Genomic DNA, 15,538 nt, shown 5'->3' on the forward strand with positions numbered 1-15,538 from the left:
CGGCTGCCCCAGCTCGCAGACACAGTTTGTGCCGCGAACGTTGCACGTTTTGGGCGTTATCGAGGCGGGTTTCCTGCATCCCCCATCTCCAGGTTGCGGCCGCCATGCTGCGGCCATTGAGCGCACTACAACCCCCACAATCCCCCGCGGCCACGCTGCGCCTGTGATTGGCTGTCGCCGCGGCGGCGGGTCCTCGCCGGCGGCCCAATGGGCGCGCGGGGCTGCCCGGCGCGGCGCCGGTAGCGGGGCAGCGCTGGGGGCCGCCGCCATCCGCCGGGCCCGCGTCGCCGCCGGGACGATGTCGCAGTGCGGAGGCGCCGCCCGCCTCCTGGGCCGCCTCTTCCACCGTGAGTACCGGAGGGAGCGGGGGGGGCTCCGCGGGGCCCTCCCGCTGCCCGGCAACGCGCTGCGCCCCCCGCGCGGGCAAGGTCACCCGGGCCGTGCCGGGCCGGGCTGTGCAGGCCGCTGCCCTGTGCGCGGCCCGCGGGCCTCGCGGGGCCCGGAGCGGCGGTGGGAAACTCCAGAGTGGAGCCGCCGGGGCGGTTTGTTGCCCTCCCCGCTCGTCGGGGGCAGCTGGGCCTGGCGGTGGGGGCGGGCAGCGCCACGTCGGGTTAATCCGAGCCCTGCTGGGCCCAGGGGCAGCTTCGAGCGTGAAAAACCTGCCTTGTTCCCGTTAAAAACACGAGCAAGAGGTTCTGAGAGGACGCAGGAGCGTCGAAGATGCCTTTAGGATGGAGGGGGAAGAGGAAGAGACTAAATGATTCAAGAAATCTTGTTTTGCAACACTAAAGTCTTTTGGGAAAGCTCTGCTAAACCAAATGTTCACGCACCCCAAAAAGCTCATCGTGTTTAGTGCCCTTTGCAGAGTGCCCAACAACTGCTGCAGCCTTAAATTGGGCCTTTGTGTGTGCAGCATTTGAGTCACAGATAATTAACATCTGTTTTTGTTCAGCGGTGATTCCAAATCACGTGTTTCTCACGGTTGCTGTTGCAAAAGTTCTGGTTTTATTGGGGCAGGGTGAAAAACAACCAGCAGGGTGGGATTTACTCACAGGCAGGAAGCTCAGGAGGTTGTGCAATGGTCCTGAGGATGTGAGGGGATGGTAAGTGCCTGCTCAAAGGTCAGGTCAGAGCAGTGTTTGCATAGGGACCGAGACAGGAAGGACATACACAGGGCTATACTGCGCTGCTGGAGAGTGAGGCTCTCTATAGGCACCTTAACAGGGGTCAGAGAGTCAGGGCTAGGGCTCTCCTGTGCCAGGTTTGCTAGGAAAGCTCTAGGAAAAAGGCTTTGGAAGTGCCTACGTGAAATGTTTCAAGTGAATTGGTTGAATAACCTCGCCAAAACACTGCTATGAAAATAACAATCCAAACTGAAGAATTTCTCATTTAGTTTCATGCAGTCAGTGTTGTGGGGAGGAGGGAGCTGGGATTATTTAGTGTGGAGAAGAGGAGGCTCAGGGGAGACCTTGTCAGTCTCTACAACTACCTGACAGGAGGTTATGGTGGGATGGGTCCATCATTCTCCAAAATAACTGTGGACAGGACAAGAGGAAAAAGCCTCAGGTTGCACCAGGTAAGATTCAGGTTAGATATTAGGAAATGCTGTGAAATCGTCCAAGCCTTTACCTGTGTTTATTAATGGCAGGTATGTGGGGAGGGCACTCAAATTTTCTAATAAGAAATAGCTGGTGTGTGTTGAGAGGAAGGTGCCCTTTTCCTCAAGGGTTGCATATTTCTCCAAGGTGCTTTAAATGATTTAAGCTTAGTGGACTTGGGCGACAGCTTTCCTTTCAAAATGCTTCTGTCTCTCCTGCGACTCCCTGTAGTTGGGGATGCATGCTGCTATGAGCAGGGATTTTTGCTAACCAGAGAGATATGTTTTGGAAAAAAAAAAAATGTAGGCTTTCCTGGTTGTCGTTTTGCCTGTTATTTCTGTTTGATGTGGTAGCAGAGTAGTTGTATCTGGGCTTTACATATTGGTTAATTTGCTGAAGTCCTAAACTCCCTGGGCTGTGTTCACAGCTTGAACTTTCTGTGATTTAACTGGAATTTGTTCAGCAAAGGAAGGATAAGAGGCTGGAGGCTGGCTGCATAGAAATCCTTCTCTGAGCATATAGTCTCCTATGAGAGTAGGAGTAAGATGCCTTGAGTCATCCTCAGTAGCATGAACATTTTATAGTCAATAATAACAGCTTTCTAATAGTGCAATTCATATCTTTCAAGGTGAACTCTATAGGCAGATTTAGGGGGAAAGAGGGAGTTATTTTGGATAAAGGTTATTGTGTGTTTGAGAATATGTATGACCTGATAGGAAAGACCCACAAATAATAAAGGAATGGAATCAGAAACTGAATATTCTGGTAACTTCAAGCCTTCAAGTCACTAAACTTTGAAATTAGCAAAGATCAAAGAGCTGAAGCAAAAGTTACAGAGAGGAATCGCTGCTATTTTACCTCGCTTCTGGATTGTACTCGCTCTGTAGTGAGTAGTTCCAGTTGCTACTTTAGCTTCCAAACTTTTTTGGAAGTAGAAAAGTGGGCGAGAGGGAGGTGCTTTAATTGAATTCCTGTCCATAGCTGTAAGGAATATTGCAAGAAATTCTGAAAATGCTGAGTTTTCTACTCTGCAAAGTCTGAATACAGAAGAGATTTAGCCCGAGTATCCGGTCTGTGCTGGCTCTTACACCCCAAATAAGCTGGGTGAATGTAGCTTGGGTTGTGTCGTGATTTGTGCTGTGAAGGTGTTGCTGCTACAAGAGCACCTGAAAACTCAGTGTAAACAGGACCTACATTTTGTGTCTGTTCTCAAATTTCTTGCAAATGAGCTAATTATGCTTTGAATGGGAAAGTTTTAGCACTTTTCAAATCTATCCTGCAGCAACAAGGTTTTAGTAGCTGAGTATTTTTCATACTTGGTTGTCCTCTACAAGGGGCTAAAAAAGCTTCTTGCCACATTATGTGTCTTTTTTTAGCTATGTCAAAGCTGAAGTATTAGAAAAGCCAAAATAAACCATTTGTTATTTGCATAATGTTTTTTTGAAAGTCACAAACTGTGTGGAACAGAATAGGGATGTGGCTGAAGCAAAGGGATTGCCTGAAAATGGACAAAAAATTCCAATTCTTAACCTTGCTTTTTAGTATTCTTTTCTAAAGCTTTATTACAGGCATTTTCTGACACAGTAATGTCATTTTAGAGCTCTGGTTTGGCCAAACGCAGCATTTCCGCTGTGTTCTTGGTAGGACTCCGTGTTGGAAGGACTTGCTCTTTTGCTCTGGGGCCTCACTGGGAGCCTGCCCCTTTGTGACTTTGCCTATGCGTTAGAGGTGCATTAAAACAGCATCAACCCGAGCTTGGCTTTTGCTGCCCTGTGGCTGAAGCCCAGTAACAGAAAGTATTTTGTCTTGCCCCCTAAAAGGGGACGTACATTTTTTCTCAGGCACCCAACTCTGAAGCAGTTGGAGCTTGTGAATGAAGATCCTGGTTGGAAAGTGAGACTTGGTTTCTATTTCTGCCTCTTACCTGCTGTGAACTTAGGCCAGGCCCACTTTCCACCTGTTTCCTTCTCATCTCAGATCTGTCCTCATACTTAAATTGCTGCCAGTTTGTGCCCTTTATAGCAAAACCTCCTCTTGGCCAATAACTCTGCTGCTCCCACTGAGCTGATAACCAGGGGCAAAGTTTTCTGCTTCACAGAAGGATGTGGAGAGAAATACAGAGCTGTATTGTATCCATGGCCTTTTATTTGTTTGTTTATTTATTTTGGTAAATCTCTCTCGTACTAATCCAGCTTAGCAAATGCAAGGTAACTTTTTTTTTATTATTATTATTTCTTCCAGAATCTGTAGCTCCCTACAGATGTGCCCATGCCAAGCTGCTCGCATGAAGATAGCAAACTGCTCAAACCTATAGATGGGCTTTTTTGAATCCACTGTGTTTTCTCAAAACAGGGCCTTTTTCAGGAGTAAATCTGTAAAAAAGCTTGGCATTTAAGGTCTTTTTTTAGTTATCAGTGCGTAAAAATAAATCTTTTTTTTTTTTTGGACTATTTTGATAGCTCTAAAAAGACTCAAAAGCCTCTTTTCCTTTAAGAGTATCTCTGTATATTCTTCTCAATAAATCTGAGAATTGAGAAAGTTAAGCTTCCAAAAACATTTTGTGACAGCTTATAAATATCTGAAAAAAGATATGGAACAGGCAGCTGGACTTGGACCACAGAGCTGCTTTTATGATGTGAAGGTACAAGTGACTATTTGTCAAAGTGCTTTTTCTTTTTCAAAATAATATTACCAATAAAATTACCGAGTAAGAGAGGTGACCTGTGTGCCTGGCAAATTGTGCTCTCCCCTTTCTGCGGGTGAGTTACCATCACCAAAGCAGCCTTTGGAGGCCACGCTCTGCTCACGGTTGCACCCGTGACACCAAGCAGCGAGACTTCAACATTGCACAGAGCGCCTCGTAGCTGCATTCTTTAAATCTGGGGCTTTTGTCCATTATTGATCCCTTTTTTTCCTCCTTTGCTTCAAAAATCCGGTGACAGGATCTGTAATAATGCATGTTGCTTTGGTAGGTGCCAGTGAAATAGATAAAGGTGCATTTAGGTTAAAACCCTGCAGAACCCTTAACAGTTTTGTTATAGTTTACTCAGTATCATTCGGTAAACATGTTTTTAAAGTTTATTTGGATTATTGTGTGTTGGTTTGAACTTCAGTTGCCACCATGGTTCCTTAGAGAACCCCAGCGGGTGGTGGGAGCTGAAGCCCTGGGTTTGTGTTGGCACTTTCCTTTTCAGGACCTTGAGTTTGGGAAGGACAGTGAAGTCCATAAGCTGTTTCTGTCTTAGCTTTATTTTCCTCTTTGTGTTCTTTCAATAGAAGTAAAGGATTAACCATGGTCTGAGAAAGCTTGATTGTTTCGGGGCAGAATGAAACAAAATAGCTTAACAAAATAGCTGTCTAAGGCTTTGGGCTGTGTTCTGAGCTAATGTGTTTGCTCTGTGTTAAAATAGACCAGAAATGTTCATAGGGTTTGTTACTTTATCCCAGGTTAGAAATGACAATATCTGCTACTACATCCCTTCAACAAATGAAGTTGTAGCTGGTCCATAAACCCACTTAAAAATAGTCATGAGATTTAGTACCCTCTTTGAGAAGTACGTAGGCTGGTTCACAGCGAAGAGAACTAAAGGTGTTTAATATCTCACAATATCAAGTCATAAATACTTCATAATTTCAGAGCTGCTTTTGAAAATATAGAACTCTGCATCAGTGCAAGCCTGAATATGGGTGTGCTTATTTCATAACGCATTTTATAATTTTATTGATTAATGCCTCTAACGGTTTGGTCTCTCTTCCTGTAGTGCAGCAGAGTGGAGTGCGACACTGCTCCTACTCGTCGTCGAGGAAAAATCTTTATATTAACAAAAGCACAAAGGTTGTCTGTCAGGGTTTTACAGGCAAACAGGTATGTGCTCAAGCTGAAAACGTGTTTCTGTGTCGTCTCCATTAGATTAGTGGGTTTTTTTGTTGTTTTTGTCTTTAGCCTATTTATGGTATATGACTAAAGCATTTATTTGTAAAAGATGTGTGGATGTGTAGTTTTTGAAATTATTTTTATTTTAAAGCTACAAAAAACCTTTCGATTTTATATGTATCCTTTTCACAAATGCCTCAATAAAAAGGCAATGAAAGCCCTTTGTTACTGAAGCAGGTGGGCAATGCTGCCTTTCAGGCCTGCGTGCTTGACTGGTGTCGTTGGTTAGCGTTCGTATTTTGTTAATGTATTTTTGTTTTGCTCAGTGATGCAAATATTAATTTGAGTTTTCACCTCTAAATATTCTTGCAATTCAATATTCTTTACATTTTTAATTTTCTGCAATTTGGCATCCCCCCCATTTATTAGTAAAGTTCATGTTCTGTAAACAGACTTTTTAGCTTATTTAGTGTTTTGTTCACTGAAGTGCTGTTATCGCTGGAAGCACATGTTGCTGTTGCTGATTCCCTTTGACAAAAATCTAGATTTTTAATTTCTGTTTTTATTTCAGTACGTTTAATTATTCTCACACTCATTTACTCATTTGCATGGAGATAACACTGCTCTTGCTGTAAGTATCAACCAGTCGTGGATAAGAATGCTAATTTCTTCTGCTTCGTTATCATGTTTGTTATCTGCCAGAACTGATGTGGAAAATGAAATGCCTGTATGTCTGGAGGTGTGCTAGCAACACAGAACAGACTGCCATGGTTTAGTGTGCAGCCAGAGTACTCTTATTTAAAAGAAAAAGGCATAGCACATTCTGAATCCGTTTAAAACTTGTTGATGCACTCTGCAAAAAAGCTGATTATATATCTACAGTCAAATCATGTCTTTCGTTGTAAATGTAAGTGCTATAAATTGCCTTCAGAGTTATAGATGTGATCAGACTTTTGATATGCTTTATTGGCTGTTGTGAGCCTTTTGACTTTTCTGCCTATCTTCTCTTGTAGGGCACCTTTCACAGCCAGCAGGCACTGGACTATGGCACAAATCTAGTTGGAGGAATTTCTCCAGGAAAAGGGGGCAAAACTCATCTGGGTCTGCCTGTCTTTAACTCTGTGAAGGAGGTAATTTGCAGCAATGACTAGAGATGAGTAGAGGGGCTGACACAGTTTATTCCAAGAACTAATGTTGCAGGACTCTCTTCCCTACTCACACTTGAGAAAAAACATATTTGAAATATGAATATCGCTATGTAAGAAATAGAATAGAGGCTCTGTAATACAGTGAACATTTACTGTAGTAATGTATGAGGCATGTAAAGAAGTTTAGCTGCTGCTTTGTAGTCTGCAGAGTCTGGGTACTTAGTAAGACAAATGATTTTACCCCCCAATAGCCTTATGTTTTGTATGCAGGTAGTTTCTGATAGATTCCTGTGTGTATGATGAACTTTTAGCAAATTATTATATAAGGATGGTTTGGGAGGGAATCCCTTCTAGAGAGTGGTTATGTCCTCAGTTTCCTAGTTGCGCTCTATGTGTCCGTCTTTAAAGACTTCACATTTCCTTTGCCCGTAAGTAAGTGACCATATATCAGTTTATTTAGTTTATGGCTACGGCGGGCGTATTTGGGTGCTACTTGTCACATGTTCTCTTTGGGCCCACTAAGTGCTTGATACCTCTTTTGTTATTGCCTGTTTTAGGCCAAGGAACAAACTGGTGCTTCTGCCAGTGTTATATATGTGCCCCCTCCGTTTGCCGCTGCCGCGATCAACGAAGCAATCGATGCAGAGATGCCGCTGGTCGTATGCATTACTGAGGGAATCCCCCAGCAGGACATGGTTCGCGTTAAACATAGGCTGCTTCGTCAGGATAAGACTCGACTAGTGGGCCCAAATTGCCCTGGAGTCATCAATGTAAGTGACTTCTGGATTTGTGCCAAGGCCGAACCATTCTTAGTGATGGTTTCAATGCTCCATCTGACTTCTCCTGCTCTTTCTTTAGCCTGGAGAATGTAAAATTGGTATCATGCCGGGTCACATTCACAAGAAAGGAAGGATTGGTGAGTTTCTGAATACTTATGCATCATCTAAAACTCAAATTTTGTACCCTATTGTTCTTATTCAGCAGTCTAGTCACATTCTACCCTGAAGATAGGTAATATACCTTGTAACAGCTTATCTGTCCTTCAGTTTGTAAGTGAATTTAGCCACTATCAATCCTGAAGGCCAAAGTCTGTCTGTCTGCTGTAGCAGGCACTGAATGTTAATGGTAGAAGCCACATGTATTGGGAAGGATCCCTTAGGTGATGTAGTGGATGTGGTTTCCTTGATGCCCTTGTTTGAGCATTCTTGTAGACTGATAATTGGATCAGAAAGGCAGCGATGGGTCCGTCATCAGATGTTAACTGCACACCCTACTGCATGTAAGCCTGGAGTCCTGACTTCTTTGGTTGCTTGTTCTAAACCATAGGAAGAACAACTTCATTATTTTTAAAATAATGCAGTATGGAAACTAAAGAAAATTATTCCTAAATGTGATTTAATAAATAGCACTTCAGAAATATTGCTGTGGACAAGGCTCTCTGCCGGTATCTCTCAACAGCATACCCGGTTTAACTTAAACACAATACTCTTGAACAGAAAAGAATGGTAAGGTTGCAAAGTGAATTTGCTGTGGAGAAAGCTGGTCAGTGCACTAGAACTTAGGGAGTTCAGTGCAGTTTTCCTAACAAGAGAAACTGTTTTTGCTACTTGGCTACTTCTGACTGGAGATTAAGCTGTAGCTGCTGCCTGCTAGACCGCACGTTAGCACTCGGGTCACACTACAGCTTTCAAAAGAACCTGTAAACCTGAAACTGAAAAGTCAAAGATGACTGCAATTAGGTCCTTTGTAGATACCACCAAGCCAGTGCTCTATGACTATAAAAGACAGCATCAGCTGGTGTTACCTTGAGCTCCCTTCTGAATCAAAATTCTGTTAAAACTACTTTGGAAATGTCTAAAAGAAATGTTTTGTAATTGCAACATACTAGAACCCAAATGCAAGGCACATCAAGTGCAGGAGAGATCTTAAATCCTGAGTCTGCTTGCTCCACTACTGCTAGAAACATTTTTGGTGGTGGTCCAAGAATCCCAAAGTGAAAATATGAACTTTAGCATCCTCCCGGCTTCCTTTCAGGCCATGACCTTTGGTGAAATGCTCTCCAGCTTTCCGTTATTCTGGGGCATCCAAACATCATCTGGTAATCGTGAGACGCGTGGTCTTTGGACTACATCTGTAGCTACTGTCAGGCAATATGATGTGTGTTGTTTTGTTGTTGTTGTTGTTTTTTTTTTTTTCCTTTGTTCATATAATGCATTAGTTTCAATCCATCTAACATGCAAGGTAACAGGTAAATGTGGAAATATCCTTTTTCTAAGAAACTGCCTTCCAGTAATAGTGATAGAAAGCCTAACTTGAGAAAACACATATCAATGCCCTTTCCCACCACTGCCTCTCTGTTGCTTTCTTTCCTTAATTTAAAACTATTCAATGCATCATTTACTTTGTATGAAATCTAGTACAGTGACTGGTAAAGGTTGTGGCCTCTGATAATAGCGTATAAAGTAAACTTTAAATATTGATCATAGAGCAATGGGCAGCAGCAACAAATAAGATTACTTGTGTCTGTGCAGTTTCTTTCCATTTTGGGATATCTCTCATATGCCCAGCCATACTGCAGATGTGATTAATACAGAATTCTTGCAAATGTTGAGCTGCTGCCATGTTTCAAGTACAATGTATCAGCTACTTGTATACAAGATGAGAAGTATGTTCTTCCAGCAGTTTTTGTTTTCAGTAGTCTCTATGGTACAGCTATAATGTGAGAAATGCCATCTCAGCCAGCATCACTAGCTTGCTGGGCAGCTGTAAACAACTGAAAGTTGAATGTCAAGAATTCCAGCCCCAAAATAGTACAGATCTCATGTAGACTTCTCACCTTTTTTTACAAGGATACCTGGAAAACCTGGCAGCTCGTGTTTAGCTTAGTAAGGCATTTTTTCCTGAGTATAAGAACAGCCATTTCTAGTCATGCACTTAGCCGATTAGTGTCAAATTATTCTTTCTTTCTTCCTTAAAGGTATCGTGTCAAGATCTGGCACTCTGACATATGAAGCTGTTCATCAGACAACGCAAGTTGGATTAGGGCAGTCTTTCTGTGTCGGTAGGTTTCTGTAGAAGCAGCCTGTTATATCTGGACTGATCTGCCTTTTGTTTAAAAGAAATCCAAAGTAATTCCTCCCTAAAAGTCTAGAAATTGCTGAGTGGCTTCTTAATCTGTTAAAACCTGAGATCCCTACGGGCTGTGAAGAATATAACCTGAAGAATGTAAGCCTTCTGTTACTCTTTCCATGTCAAACTAATAAAAAGCTTAGGGAAAAAAGAGTTTGATGGAACGTTGTCAACAAACATGAAGTCAGTATGGGGAAAAAAGTTATTCTAAGAAGTTTAATATTCTGTGAAGGGATATGCTATTCTTTCTGACTGAGCTGGGTATGTTAAGCAAGATGGCTCATTCACATTAAATTTCTAGCAGGAAATTTGTAGGGCTGAGGCCTCGGCTCTTCTGAGAAGCTCCATAAAAGGTCTAACAACTTATTGTCTGAGAGGTGGGATCTTGCAAACATTAAGCTTTGATGAAGGCTTTGGCCTTCTGTAAATTATGGGGGACATGTCTGGAGCAGGAACTTGCACTCTCTGTACTTGGGGAGGAGCATTCAGAGATTTCCCTCTTACTGGTCTTCAAGAGTATCCTGCATGCTGAAATATGTGTTGACAGCCTTAACATAAATGGAATATCACTAATTTGATTTATCATTTTTGTGGATTTTTTTCAGGGATTGGAGGAGATCCCTTCAATGGAACTAATTTTATTGACTGCCTTGATGTCTTCCTGAAGGATCCTCATACTGAGGGGATCATATTGATTGGAGAAATTGGAGGAAATGCTGAAGAAGATGCAGCAGCATTCTTGAAAGAAAATAATTCTGTAGGTCTTAGAGCCCACTTTCTGTTTCCATACACCTTGGTAGTTAGCTACCTTGCTATGTCATGGAAAATGTGATTTAGTCTCTAATCTATATTTACTCAAAAACAAACAATCACACTGTTATTCTAGAGAAAGAATTGAATTTAGGGAGGGCTTTAACCAGGTTAAGTTTAACTGAAATGTCCTGACAGCTTTAGATTCTTAGTCTTGTAATGAGATTTGTACTGAACAGAGTGGTGATGTGGGTATTTCTTTTGTTGTTTGTTTTCTGATACATGGGCCTGTTCTGTAGAGAGATGTCTTGAAACACATGGTTTATACTGTGAAGTAGTATTCCATACAGTATTCCACCCAGACTAGTGGTTCCACGTTGCTTTAGGTTTCTGGTTGTCTGCTGTCTTATCCTGACTAGTCAATATTTTTTTTTAAAAAAAGATTCAACCAGCTAGAATTGCTTTTCTTCTCAGCCTCCCCCATGTAACACATTATTTTCACTTTCTGTGCAGGGCCCGAATGCGAAGCCAGTAGTGTCCTTCATAGCTGGGCTGACCGCTCCTCCGGGCAGGCGCATGGGTCATGCTGGAGCAATCATTGCTGGGGGCAAAGGTGGAGCCAAAGAGAAGATAGCTGCTCTTCAGAGCGCTGGCGTTGTGGTCAGCATGTCTCCTGCTCAGCTGGGAAGCACCATATACAAGGTTAGTTACTTGGAAGCTGTGGTTTTGTATCCAGAGTAAGACAGAAGATACTTTCTTTGAGAGGAGAAGGGTTAGGAATATGTCTTTTACCCAAGTATCCCGTGACTTAACATAGGTAAATATAAGAGCTCTGTCAACTGAACAAGCTGTAGTTATCACTGCAGGTATTAAATGATATGCAAGAGTGATTGTATGTAATATTGCCTTTGTAAGAACATAAGCATAGAACAAAGTGAAGGTGATGACATTTTGTGCTCAAAGGTATCAGCTCTTGAGTTGTGTTTTCTGGATGCTATCAGGGGAAGCAAAGAATCTGAATTAATTTTAAATGAAGAAAACACTTTTTCAAGTAGGATATTTGAGGCTGGAAAGCTTAGGCATGTTGATATGTCTCTTAAGTACTAATTCAGAATCACAGCTGAATGCACACAGTGAGTAAGCTTCTGGTGGAGCAGGATTTTTTTTAATGTTTCTTAATTCTTCTCAAAAAAAATTCTTCACAGCTAGAAGAAATGCAACTGTGCAAATCGTTTTCTTTTTTGTCTTGTGATGCCTGTATAATATGGTATCTTCACAGGTCATTGCGTCAGGGACTTTTTTTCTATGTTTTTTCCTGTATTAAGATGGAGATCCTAATGATGCCATTGCTTCCCTGGCTTGAATGCTTCTGCATAATTAGTGTTTTTCAAGCCTGCTAGGATAAACACTTACTTGACAGCACTGCAGTCTGGATGCAGTGCAATGATTGCATTATAGTGATGCTGGTTCTTCATAGCCAGTTTGCTTATTAGAGGTGAGGAAATACTTGTCCTGCTTTCCTTCCAGCTCCCACATACTATGGTTTTCTTATTTTAAATTTTAATTCCAGTTTTTAATTCCCGAAGTTAGGAGTTCCTAACAAATGCAATGTAATCTAAAATATACCAGTAGTAGCAGCGTATCACGTTCTTTCACTTGGCTCTTGCAGGAGTTCGAGAAGAGGAAATTGCTGTAAGAGAAGACACTGTGGGAGACTGTTTCCAAAATACCAGTGAAGCACCTGGCCTCTGCTTATCTTCTGTCTGCTAGTCTTCAGTTGCCCAAATGACTGACACTGGTCTTTGAATTTGACTTTGAAGCCATAAACCTTTTGGCTAAACCTGTCTGGATGTCTCCTTGGTTCAGACATGATCATCCGATTGTAAATTGCAGCAAACTAGTAAATCCACTACTAAACCTGATTCATCTTCTGAATTCCTGAAGCAGAGCCATTTCTTCAGTCATCATAAAGAAAATCAGTTGACCTTGAAGGTTTGAATCTTTTGTAACTTAAGCACTGCCCATTTGTAAAGTCACTTCCAGAGATGCTTGTAAGGGTCGAGGCACTGACTTTATGCACATATCACACTTTGTTTTACTTTAAAAAATAAAGTCTTACTTGTTCATTGTTGGCAAGTACATTTGTTTAAACGACAGGCCAAAGTTTCCGTCCACTAAACCAAAGCTGCTGAATCTGAAGGGATTGCTTGGTAATTCAGAGCTGGATGTGCCTCAAGTCCAGACTTCCTTTTGGAGGCTGATGGGCCATGCTCACCTGCACTGGCAAGGAATTATGCTTGCTGTTCTATGAAGAGATGGATTTTATGTTCATAAATCTAAGTCAGATTTCCCATATAAAAGCATATTCAAAATGATTTGTAACCATGAAAAGGATTTGGGCTTTTGCTTACATGAATTTAACTGTTTAACTGTAACTAGCACCATGTTGTTTGTGTGTTCTGAAGTCCTAAAACCATTTGATACATAATGGAGAGGAACAGTTTTTCTCAGGAAAGAATGTAATAATGTGTCTTTCTTGTCAATCACTCCAAAATCCATAGGGGAAAGCTCTATTTTACTTTGAAATAGCCCAAATGCAGTGCCTGTAATAAATGAGTTCTACAAGTTTTACCAGGCTAGGCTAAGCCTAGATTGCTTTCTTAATACAGAGGACTTAAAATAAATTCATGTAGCCTGACACTTGTGTAAAGCAAACTTTGTGTTCCATAAAGGTGCTGTTACAAAAACATGTGTTGTTATTTGTTTAAAAGTGTTCCTCGTTTTCTCACTCAAACGCTTTTCCATTTTTATCTTGCTATTTGCAAGTGATGAGCGTCTTGCAAGCAATGAAGTATCTTGATGGTGACATTTACAGTTCCCAGGTCTAAGCCCTGAAGAAATGCATAAAAGGACAGGTCATATCTATGCTGCACTGAAGATATATTAATATGCTTCATTTACAGTAAGGCATTAGCCAGAGGCTATAGGCTTAAGGACAGAGACCAGATACTGTATTATTCACCTTGCTATGATTTACCAAGACCTGATGCCATGGCACTAGGTGCTTAAGAGATGGATTGGGTGATAAATTGTTTGATAAGGCCTATGCCAGCTCAAAGGAATTTCTTGCTAGATCTGTACAGCTTTCAAGTGGAGTGTGGTTTAATCTGAAGGAGGAAAAAAGACTAAACAATGGCCTTTAAGTAGAGAAACACCATGGCTAAAAAGCCTTAGTCTACCTAAGAGCCTGATTCTGTAGCAGGGTATGGCAGAATATTACAGTTCTTTTAATGAGGTTGCTAGTCAAGATAACTCATGGTGGTGGTGGGCTTCTTTATAACATGTCTGTTGGGGAGAACTCTTTGATGAACTGCCCCCGTTTCATCAGTGTCACCAGCGTTGTAATAGGTGACCTGCCAGGACAGCTCAAGTGCCGTGAGCTGCTGCTCAGCTCGTTCCATGGAAGCCCTTCTAAAGGCCCTGGCTCTATTAGAAGATAACTGTAAATGACAGTGACTGGTGTCCCTTGGGAAAATGCTCCCTTTGTGTCTGGAAGTCTGAGCACGAGTTGAAAAACATGATGGTGGTTCCAGCGTTTGCACCAGCTGCCCAGTGCCTGGTCCCGTTCCAGGCTCCTGCCTTGGTCTGTGCCACCCTGGGCTCAGGTTTTTCCCTGTCTGATAGAAAGGCTTCCGTTTTGCAGCTTTTTGTTGCTGCCTGAAAAGGTACCCTTGGCAAATATTATCCCGGCCCTTCATATTGCTGATGAAAATGTGTCTTTGGAAAATATGTTTGCATCCATTCAATATCATATAGGCTTGTGAATAAATATTTTTAATAATGTGATCTGGAAAATCGATCTTATTTTTCTCCCTCCATCCCCCAACTTTGCTAATGTTAATGTTTGATATTGCACAAAGCTTTCTTAAGATCCAGAAGTTTTTTCAAGGTAGACTTGGCAATATTTTTGGTTCAAAACTGCGTGTATCTTTATAGGATAAGTTCTAGATGCCCCTTTTGGTCAGAAAATTTCATCACAGAGCTGATTTTTGTGGGTTGAAGAGTGTCAAATGCAGCTCTTTTGTCTTGCTAGATTTTTTTCTCCCAGATGTCTTATAATGTCTTCGTAGTCATTGTCCTTGGTGTTAATGCTTTTTTTTATGTTTTTCGAGTGTGTTAGTGCCTAATTTTTCCTCTGTGGTTATACTGCTCTCCAGGATAACTTTTGTTATGTAATATTTTGGGGGAGGACAGTGGTAAGTTATTCTCCGTATCTCTGTGCTTGAAGAGGCCATCTGACCCTAGATCCTAGCAAGAGGATTTCTGAGATTCCCTTTACTGAAACGTGCTAATCAAAGCAAAAGGAAACATCAATACCAATTTGTTAATATTTATGTGCTGCTTTGTGAAGGGGAAGCTGCTGAAAGGTGGAAAACGCTCTGTTCAGGTATCAGGCTGCTCTTAAAATTGTATGTGGTTATTCGGGAAGCGGTGGTGGATCTCTCAGTAGCAACTGTGGCAGTTCCTGAGGTTCCTCATAGTTCCTGGAGCTGTCACATCTCTTCTGAACGTGCCATTCTTCCTCCTCTTGGTCGCCTTTATCCCTTCATGTTGGGCTGAGATGCCCGTGGGCCGCAGCAGGATCTAATTAAAGCCGGACAGCTGCAGTACTGAGGTGCTTTGGTGGAATTGAAGATGCAGCTTAATTCCTTGCACATATAACAATAGATTTACAGCTTTGAGGTGGAGAGAGGAGCAGTCACTAATGGGCCCTCGGGGTAACAAATGGATGAGAAGTTGCACTCTGGCAGAAGGGGGCTAATTAAGGAGTCTGCAAGTACCTGAAGAGTCACCTTGCCCTTCAGCCTGGGGCGACGAGCGGCCTCTGCTCAGGCTCTGCGGCTGCTGCCGGCAGCTCCAGCGATCAGATCCCCTGGCAGGGGCCAACTGAGGAGCTGGGACAGACAAGTTGGACCAGAAAAGTGAAGTGCTGGCCAGGGATTTGGGCACAGTCACTAGCAGACTCCTCAGCCAGCACT

General features: G+C 42.3%; 1 protein-coding gene across 1 annotated transcript; it reads left to right on the forward strand.

Moving 5' to 3' along the window:
* Positions 1-225: 225 nt before the first annotated feature.
* On the forward strand, positions 226-12,625 carry SUCLG1 (succinate-CoA ligase GDP/ADP-forming subunit alpha). Its single transcript, XM_088524966.1, has 9 exons — positions 226-347; positions 5,360-5,463; positions 6,486-6,602; positions 7,178-7,390; positions 7,479-7,536; positions 9,598-9,681; positions 10,355-10,506; positions 11,013-11,201; positions 12,169-12,625. The coding sequence occupies exons 1-9, from the start codon at positions 299-301 to the stop codon at positions 12,193-12,195; spliced, it is 993 nt and encodes a 330-aa protein (XP_088381092.1). The 5' UTR covers positions 226-298; the 3' UTR covers positions 12,196-12,625.
* The last annotated feature ends 2,913 nt before the right edge of the window (positions 12,626-15,538 follow it).

This window comes from Tinamus guttatus, unplaced genomic scaffold (assembly GCF_059628265.1).
Source record: "Tinamus guttatus ecotype Peru unplaced genomic scaffold, ASM5962826v1 Tinamus_guttatus_pri_ptg000218l, whole genome shotgun sequence".
NCBI classification, from domain to species: Eukaryota; Metazoa; Chordata; class Aves; order Tinamiformes; family Tinamidae; genus Tinamus; species Tinamus guttatus.

Bases quoted from the DNA above. Each gene is read 5' to 3' on its own strand.
- SUCLG1 (XM_088524966.1), top strand. From the start codon at position 299: ATGTCGCAGTGCGGAGGCGCCGCCCGCCTCCTGGGCCGCCTCTTCCAC. The intron at 348-5,359 runs GTGAGTACCGGA...CTCTTCCTGTAG, and splicing joins CCTGGGCCGCCTCTTCCACC to TGCAGCAGAGTGGAGTGCGA. The intron at 7,391-7,478 runs GTAAGTGACTTC...CTCTTTCTTTAG, and splicing joins ATTGCCCTGGAGTCATCAAT to CCTGGAGAATGTAAAATTGG.